Source organism: Porites lutea, chromosome 12 (assembly GCF_958299795.1).
Source record: "Porites lutea chromosome 12, jaPorLute2.1, whole genome shotgun sequence".
Lineage (NCBI taxonomy): Eukaryota > Metazoa > Cnidaria > Anthozoa > Scleractinia > Poritidae > Porites > Porites lutea.
In genome coordinates this window covers 8,476,550-8,486,549 of record NC_133212.1, presented here as the reverse complement: position 1 = coordinate 8,486,549, position 10,000 = coordinate 8,476,550, and the positions used below count along the sequence as shown (strand labels likewise).

The 10,000-nt window shown below is 37.8% G+C and overlaps 1 protein-coding gene across 1 annotated transcript in view; it reads right to left on the bottom strand.

Moving 5' to 3' along the window:
- Positions 1–3,989: 3,989 nt before the first annotated feature.
- LOC140953668 (ficolin-2-like) overlaps positions 3,990–10,000 on the bottom strand; it is a 7,017-nt gene continuing 1,006 nt past the window's right edge. Inside the window, exons 2-4 of the mRNA XM_073403080.1 lie at positions 8,547–8,664; positions 5,778–6,210; positions 3,990–4,221 (exon numbers count right to left, since the gene is read on the bottom strand). Of these exons, the coding sequence (XP_073259181.1) occupies positions 3,990–4,221; positions 5,778–6,210; positions 8,547–8,664 (783 nt within the window). The remainder of the gene's footprint in view (positions 4,222–5,777; positions 6,211–8,546; positions 8,665–10,000) is intronic.

Sequence of the window (10,000 nt, the reverse complement as noted above, 5' to 3'; positions counted from 1 at the left end):
GACTAGACTAGTAAGACTGTATTTTCCGGGAGGGGGTACTCAACATAGTTTTTTTCGAGGTCCAACCCCTAATAACCCCTTTATATACCAATTTTGACAGGAAAGGTACTCCTTTCGTATACCCTCTAATTACAAATGGTACCCTCTTCACTAACTAATTTAGAAACTTGCATCCCTTTTAACTGCTGTTAATGCAGTGCATTCAAGTTTGAATTAATCCCAAAAATAGACGGTTTTTTCGCGTCCAACCGATTTTTTTAGCAGACTAATTTTTCCTTTAAACCTAGTGTTTCAATGGTGACCGTAGAACTATCATAAGCTATCATAATGATTAAAATTACTCTTAAAAGCTTTACTAAATTGGGAGAAATGCGAATCATTTGGTATCGGTGTCAAAAATGTGCTGACATTCGTAGAAACCGGAGGTATTGTTTCACAGTTCGATTGTCTAGTAAAGACGCCTATTAATGTGAAATAATTTGTTTCATAGTTTGTGGAGATCATGCTCCCCTCCAGTTTTGGCTTATCTGTATGTTAACGATCTTACTTGTTTTCCTTTGGGAGCTCTGCTTTTAAGCAGGTGGTTCTATGAATTGCTTAATTATTTCACATGATTCTCATATAGAGCTGTTTCATGTACAATAAAAAATTAGTTCCTTTATATTTTACATTTGGAAAGCCGAAAGCGAGTAATATTCTGAACGCATTGCTTTCAACTTTTAGTCTCATGCTGGCTTGCCTCAGGCACTTTTAGAGATACAAAGCTGAAATAACTTGTAAAAGTTTTTCTAAATTGGGAGAAATGCAAATAACCTGGTATGGCTGTCAAAAATGTGCTGACATTGGTCGCAATGTATTGATTCACAGTTCGATTTTCTAGTAAAGACGTGTTAACATTAAGCGGTTTTTATTCATGTGTAATAATTTGTTTCATAGTTTGTGGCTTAACAGTTGGGATGACTGTATGTTAATGATCTTATTTGTTTTCCTTTGGGAGCAGCTGTACAGTACCGCAAATGATCGTCAACCGCCAATGATCCCGAGACCGAGACCGCAAATGATCCCCAAAATGGACCGCAAATGATCCTCGACCGCAAGTGATCCCCAAAGGCGACCGAAAATGATCCCGAAAGAAAAATAGAAATGGCTTGGGCTCATCGTGTCAATTTTATCATTATTACAAAGAGTCAGACTAAAAGCGAAATTTTACTTCTCAAATAAATACTGTACACGAATTAAAACTAAAGAAAAAATATCATTCAAGTGTAACGTCCTGCGTGTCTTAAATTTTTACAGCGACGAAACATTCTTGAAAGAAATTTGAAGAAATTGACAAGAGAAGTATACGTATATGTTGCAATTTAGATTCCTAAACATAGCTTTTGCAATACTGTATGTTTGTATGGTCATGCAAATAAAGCTCGTTGTTGTTGTTGTTGTTGTATATATTCTGCGATTTTAGTACTCCTCCATCCTACTTCAGGTTACTCTGAAATACACTTCTACTTTGAAATACACTCTGAGATCGCTGAGATATATGTGAGTGGGATTATTAACCGATAGAATAAATGATAAATTGGATAAAAAGTAATTTAATTAATGAGCATGCGCTGAACCGTGAGCCTGTCCCTTTAGGGACTGGTCAAAAAGTATAGGGGGGGGGGGGGGGTGGGCCGGAGTATTTGGAAATGTAGTTGATAAAAAACACATGACCCACCCCCTCCCTTCGGCACAAAAATGACTGACCCACCCCTAAAGCAAGGTTGGAAATTGCATGACCCACCCTCTAGTTAAAACATGGATGTTTGGTTTCCTCTAAGGCCATCCCCTTTTTTCTCTTCGTTTACCGTCGAATGCGTTTCCTGATATTGGGTCGGTCGGTCGGATTAGAAAAAAAAAAAGAACCTTTAAAAAAAATCACAAGAAGTCTCAGATTAGTAGGCCCTGGTACCCCAGGACAACGTTAAAAGTTAACATTCACATATTTAGATTAACAAAATGTAAAATATACTGTGAAAAATGTTCATGTTTGTGTTCTTGTTTTTCTCTGTGCTGTTACTATGCTCATTTTTCAGATTAAAAGAATTATTTCAAGTGAAAAATGGTGTAACTATGTCGTTACTTTTTTTAAAAAAATGCCAAAAATTTGGGTCGGTCGGAAAACGGTAAAAGGAGAAAAAAAAGGGGATGGCCTAACCTTGTTCTGTGCTTGACAAAATTTGTTGATACACTGCTACAACCAATATCAAAATCACAGAAATCATACCTTTCACTGAAAAGACAAATGTGAAAAAGCGAACATTTCTTGTTTCAATGGACGTTATGAGTCTTGACAAATATACAGCAAAACGAGGGTATATTGAAATTATCTGTCACAATGCATATGAAAATTGCTACAAAGATAACCCATTCCTACACATTACTTGCCGGAAATTCTTAGATTAATCCTCAAAGAAAATTTCTTCCACTTCAATGGAAAGCACTACCTACAAAACCATGGAACTGTAATGGGCACAAAGACAGCAGTTTTGATTCCTTTGCCAATATTTTCATGACATATATTGAAACAACAACTCTAAGCAAAACTGTCTTTAGAACAACAGTTTGGAAATGCTACTTTCTCGATGGGACATGAGTAAACCAGACATCGAAGCCTTCATTGAACAAGCAAACTTACATCACCCAACTATTAAATTCATGGCCGAAACATTTGACACTGAGATGCAGCGTTTTTAGACACGTTTTAATACAAAGGCACAAGATTGAAGAAAAAATCTATCCTTGATGCAAAGACACATTTTAAACAAACGGAAACCTTCTTGCACACACATTTCACCTCGTGTCACACTCCAAGTGATAGAAAAAGATTTGTCAAAGGAGAAGCCTTGAGAATCCTATGAAAAAACTGCTCAGAAACAACCTTTGAGGAAAATAATTCAAAAAACGCTTGATGGACGAAGGCTAACCACAAACTTTGATAGAAGACCTACTATCAGAAATAAAATTCACAAAACTCCTTAAACAAAACCTACAAGGAGGAAAAAGGTTTATTGCCATTTGTGACACAATAACAACCCTCAGTGTCTACTATAAAGAAACTTGAATAATAAAAATGGAATCTTATACAAAACCAACCATAACCTTAATAAATTTTTAAAGAAGCACCAATCATGTCCTTACAAAAAAGGAAAATCATTAAAGGACATGCTCGTTAGAGCCAAAAAAAAAGGTTAACAAAGGGTTCACGGGATGAGCGGCCTGTCACCTGTTGCATTTTCTTATACCACAGGTTTGTGAGTATTTTAGCAATAATTCCAGCTGGCTGTGTTTTATATAACAAGTGTGGTCAACTGTCTCGTTAGTAGTTAGTGCTTATCTATGTAATAAAATAGGGTGACCCACCCCCTAAGGGTAGCCGCAAATTGCACAACCCACTCCTTGCACAAGGCTCAAAACCTCATGACCCACCCCCTCTCTGCTCCGGCCCACCCCCCCCCCCCCCCCTATACTTTTTGACCAGTCCCTTAAAGGAAATTTTCGGGGGTAAATAAGGTGCATTATGGGAAATGTGGAGGTGGCGTATTTCTCAGTCAATTTGCGCTAGCAGGCTCATTATTGGCAAGTGAACATTTTCATCTGGTTCTTTCTGGATATGCTAAACTATCCCATATTTTCTCCAATTTAGTTTTTATGACGTCATCGCTTAATTTTCTTCTCCATAGAGAACTAGATAAGGTTTACAATAGACGTGAAGAATATTCTTATTCTTATATGTTATCTAGATCGCTACTGTTTTCAGCACTTTTTATTGAAATCATATATCATTTTCCTCAAAATCCTGTCCGGTCGCTACGAGGGTGTCGAAAATCGGGTAAACCATTAGAAAAAGTGTAAAATCAGTGTTATGGGACATTCTGCTGAACGTTGATAATCTATCAATATCTGAATTGTTACAACATCGACACGTAAGACTGTACACTGGTGTCAGTTTACACTTTGGGTTTTACTTTCATCTCAATACGTTTGAATGAGTACAAATGTCCTCTTAGTGTGACCCATTTTATTCCATCGGCGTTTTGGTTGCTGTATTTTCCACTGTAATATATGCCATTAGGATTTGCCCAACTGCAGGCGTTATACCACCATCCTCCTTTTTGTGTCTCCGCGCAGTTTGCGCTGGATCCGTCATTATCAGCGTCTTTGGTTGAAAATTGCATGTTGCTGATAAGAAATAGAGAACAGTCGTTATCGGTGCATCCATCGATAGTGCATCTCCCCGGGGGTACACTTCCCTGTATACTTTATAGATCTGTGTTGATTTTTTCATGTGTAATTATGATAATATTTTGTTCTTATTGTTTAACTGAGGGAACCCATTCCTTATAAGCCCAGTGGTTTCTCGTAGGCTTCCTCGCCATGAGGGTTTAAATAATTAGATTTCCTTGCTTTTGTACAACTTATGGCAAAACAATAAACTGAAGGAAAATGAACTGAACTGTGCTTTCCAAAATCTGACCAAAGGGCATAGTTTTTGAGACTTTTTGTTCAGAACACGCGTACACTGAAATTTTCCCGGGGTTTAGATCTCAAAAGGAACCGCTGGAGTGTGTTAACATAGAATCCAGCACCTGGAATCCGGAATGCAAAGCGTGGAATCCAGAACCCAGGACTGTCTTGGATTCTCATAAATGGGGCAAACAGACCAGTAAAAGGGCGGAGAGACTTACACATGGGGCAAACAGACCCATACATGGGTCAAACAGACCCATACATGGGGCAAACAGACCCATACATGGGGCAAACTGACCCATACATGGGTCGAACAGACCCATACATGGATAAAGACGTTTCCGTTAAAATTTAACAGGTAGTTAAAAGAGAAAATAAAGAAAAATAAGACATTCTTGCTTTCAAAAATGCGATGTAGCACCCACAACCGTAAAAACGTGGTGAAAGCATAATGCTAGTTGACATCAAGAGTATATGGAACGAACTGTTTAAAAATATACCGCGGCTATCTATTGACAAGAAATTGAGAAATTTTCCTTAAAACTGCTACATCGTGTATAAGTAACCAAATATGGAGCAACAGAGATTTAAAATTTCTGTTTACGACGAGTGCATCTACTGTAGATCACGTGATTGTATACAACACGCTTTTCCGGAGTGCTTTGGTGGCCTCTCTCTTTCACAAGAGATGATACGGATGGTTTAATGATAAACACAAGGTAATACTCAACCTATCCAGCTTGCAATTGGTCTTCAAAGATTACAAACCTCCTTCAAAAGTATTGGTCAAAACGTAACTTTTGGATCCCAATTTCCAAACTTAGAAATATTATCAGCAATGCAAAATGTTAGGAAAAGCTCCCAATTCCTGTCATCTAGCAACAAAAGTATTAGCTCAATGGCAAATTGATAAATGTCAGAAAATTAACCTACTTAAGAGCACCTTTTTCGGTGACAATCTCTCCTGCTTAAATTTCCTTCTTTTTTTGTAGAGTTGTCAGTTTTTACGTACTGGACTGTTCTGTACAGTTGTAGCTTCCTGTTTAGCCTTTTATTTTTATTTTAGTTACTGGTTACTGTAAAATATGTAACTGTTGTGCGTGTGGCGGAAAGTACAATAACGATTTATTAAAAAAAATTGTGATAAAATAACAATAAAAAGAAGAAAGAATAGAAGGAGATTAAGGAGAAGAAGGAGAAGAACAACAAGAACAACAAGAACAACAGTGTGCTGTGCTAAGTCTCACCAATCTAAAATCAATACTTACTTTGCAGGTCGAAACTTAGCGCTATCTGTCATGGAGTCACCAGCTGTGCCATTGTACCCTCCAACCGCAATACGGTATTTATCCACCCCATCAGCGACCTTAAAAGTGGAATATTCAGCAAACGAAATTTTGCCATCAAAGTCCTCCAGATCAATTCTAAGCATGACATCATGGGCTGCTGTCAAACAGTGAAGATTGTCGTACCCAAGCCAGAACTCACCGCTCAGATCACCAAACCCATTTTTGTAGGATTCCCAGTCGAGCTGAAAATCCACCGAGCCGTCTAAACGTCTCTGAAACACGGTCCAACCTCCACCGTCTGTGGTCATGTCACAAAGCACTTGTATTGGCTTACAACCATCTGGGATGATGTGATAGACGCCATTAGAAGTGAAACCATTCTGAGAAAGTCCAAGGCAACTTTTCATTTCCTCTGTAAGTAGTTAGAAACTAATTAATATATACACAAGGTCTGATTGAGGTACGTTACAAGTTGGCCACTGTAAAGGAGTCAAAACCGTCCAAAAGTTAATAGGGAGCATAAGCAGGGGCGTTTCACCACAGGTGACACCTACACTCACACACTATACTTTATTTCATGCACATCATTTTGCCATCTCCACCCGCAAATAGCAAAAGCTAAACGAGGCGGGTGGAGAGGAAAGGTTACAGCAGTCATAACAGATAATATAATAATTGTAAAGTAATTAAATAAACTATCTGGATAAATAAGAATTACTGAAAAACAAGCTAACCTTTTCCGTTTAAATATACCTTGACGCTATCACATACGATGGCTAGGTGTCCTTACTCTTATAGAAACGGTTAAATCGAAAATGTGGACAACACCACTGCCCAAGAATGTACTTCACTTCACTTCCCGTTGACTTACGCTGCTCAAAAACGTTGACTAGCTTCCTAATATTTTGAGTCTTAACCTCCATTTCGAAAAGGCAAGTTAATTAGTTAGTTTTAAGTTTGGTCAAGCGCTCGCTCGAACAACATGGATTCTCCCTCCCCAGTCACTTTGGTCTATTATTGCCGTTCTGAGTTCTCCAATACTGGCGAACCCAGAGTCCTCAAGCAAAGTGTGTATGTGCGTGGTCTTAGGTAATCCTCTCTTAGTTTGTCTGTGTTGAATTGTGGCTGCCATAAAACAAGCTTCAATGTCTCCTCTTCTCTTTGTGTCTAACAAAATGCTCAGCTAATGTCATTCTTCTTTCCCTGATCTTGCCAGAAACTTTTGGCAGGTAACCGTACAGATCTTTAATTGGGATTTGTTCCCTCCAAGAAACGTTAATTAGTGCTGTGCGAAGCATTCTAGTATAGGCGCCATCAATTTTCTTTTCTGTGCTTCTGGTTAGAGTCCATGTTTCGCTGCCGTAAAGGAAAACACTTTCAATTGTTGTCATTAATATCCTAACCTTTAATTCCCTACACGGGCTAGATTTCCAAATTTTGCCCAGCTTATTGCACGCCACCCCAATTCGCAAACCAGCCAAAATTCCGAAAAAAATTAAGTTCATACACTGACAAACTGTCTTTCTTAACTGTTACATCAATAACAAGTGACCCTAGCCCTTTCCATAAATTTTAACGAAAATTCAACTTGGGCTCCAACGACGTTCTTTTTAACACTATTCGACGAAGACGTATTATTTGCCTTTTTGCAACTAAATCCAGGGAATGTATTACATCTATCATGACTAAAGGCTTGGTTACTAATGAATGGATCGACCGTTAAAAATGGTAAAGTCCCGTTTACCAAAGTGTAATAGGCCACTCCACCAAGGCTTGAGCTTTTCTCGTTTGGTTTGTCTTTAACAGAATCATCAATCCAAGGAGTAGGTATTTTTAAAAAATCAGCCACTGTTCTTATTGAATCAATTTGCTTTTTGGTTCTCTTTATTGCTAGATCTTGATTGTAGACGATTGCCTGAGTTTTTACTGTATCAAGTTTTAGTCCGACATTTGCAAGAAGGATAAAAAATGATAAATGGCATTGCAGGATAGTGCAGGGGTAAATACGGCGAGTTATTTACTTGTTTTTTTGTTGTTGTTATTTTAATATGTTCAGTATTCAACGCACTGCCTCTCAGGCTTTGGAATTTTTTGCCTTACTCCTTTTCCTTGTTAGTAACTTTCCGCGTGTCCCGCGTGTCTGACTCCCCCTAAAATGTTTTGCAATTCTTATTAGATTTAATGCAACCAAACCAATTGTGGAAATGAAACATTGTATATTGTGTGTAGGCATCCTACTGATAAACAGTTACGACTTACAGCTAGATACAGGAATGTTTTATCCACACCAATTGCTGTCTTTCCCCTTCCGTTTGAGAAGGCCACTTATACGATATATCAAAATTCCTCAGTAATAGTGAGTCTTAGAGGACACTAACAAACAAAATGAATGAACCGTGTCTATTTAACAATTATTCCTCTAACCCCCGAATGAGCTCTGAGTCAATAGCCCATTAAGCCGATGGCCGAATGGGCTATTGACTCAGAGGCCATGAGGGCGAGAGGAATAATTGTTTTAGTAGAATCCAACTAGTTGGTCAAAAAATATCGAGAATAAAAAACTTTTAGCTAGTTAAAGCTAGACTTTAATCCTTTTTGGCCGCCAAAGCTAGCGCTTTTCGCCACTAGTGGGCTATAACATATAGCCTAGTAGTAGCTCAACCAATCAGAGCGCAGCATTGATAATAGACCACTCTAAGCTGGTTATCATGCTGAGTTTTAGTATATAGAAAATAGCCTATTACTTACTGCAAGGTTTCCCTCCATATCCAGTGCAACATTTACATTCAAAACTGTTCCTGAAGTAGTCTGGGATACAAATTCCTTTGTTTCCACAAGGATTATTAATACTTGACTCGCAGATACTCTATTTTGAGGATGAAAATGTCTTAGATGAATTAATTTGACTAAAAATGTCAATGTCGATGAAGCCAAGAATTTAAGGCCTAATATCTCATAGGAAATCCCTGTTAAGAGTTTAATTGGTGACAAATTGATGGGAATTCTACATTTAAACAAATTTTGACTTTTAAGGGGATCGGCATTTTTAAATTTTAATTTTAGATAGAAAATGCTGAAAACAATGAAAAACTGTTCCTTCAAGCCTTGACCGGAATATTGTTGTCCCCTTCAAAACTAGTTGCCTGCCCAGAGAATGACAAGGCGCCATGCTTCCTACTATTCGTGCATGGATTTTTGAAACAGCAAGGAATCCGATATTGTAAATTGCTTTTAACTTTTCCTCTAGTGAACAACATCATTTTGAAAGTAGAGACAAATGTTTTCGACGCATTGTTTTCAAATTTTAGTCCCGTGCTGGGCTGTCTAAGGCACCTTTAGATACGCAGGTATAATTGAAATTACTCGTAAAAGATAATTAAGCTAGATTAAGATTGGTCAGTGGGTGTCGAAAATGTGATAAAATTCATCGTTTTGCATTGATTCACAGTTCGATTTTCTGGCAATGTCTGACGCGTTGACATAGAGTGCTTTGTTATTTAAATGGATAATGAATTGTTTAATAGTTAATGTGGCTCTCCTCTCCAGTTTCGGCTTAAGAATTGCCATGACTGTGTTTCCATAATCTTACTTATTTTCTTTTGGTAGCTCTGCTTTTACGTTTGTTTAATTGATGTCATTTAATGTTTTGTTAACAGTCTGGAGACGTAGGCCTTCAGGGGATGTATACCCCTAGGCAGGTGGTTCTACGAATTACTTAATTATTTCACTTAATTCCAGCTTGTATTACCTTCTCATGCTAATTTGTCTAAAAAAACGTGCTCTTGGATGCAATGCTTGATATTATGACAACCAACGGTTACTACATGTATGTTGATTAAAAAAAACGGTATTTGCTTTTATTTTGGCTTTGATCTTGGAAACATCTTTAGGTGATCAAGGCATTTAAAGGATGGTTATTTCTTCATTGTGAAGAGAAAAAAAGCTCCGATTCGAACGGTGGACGCCCTATTCCAAAATATTTTGACTGAAATTCAGGTCTCAATGTGAAAACAACGGTCTTCAGTTTGGACGAACAATCTTTCTTCCATCCCTCTGGATTAGCCGGATTATACTATATTATCTTTAGCGTAAAATCCAAGAAGTTAAAGAAAACTCTCTAAATCAAAAAAGCGGAATTATTGCCATTCTAATCACACTACTGATACTAAAAAGACAAAGAAAGTATTCCATTCGAGCAGTTT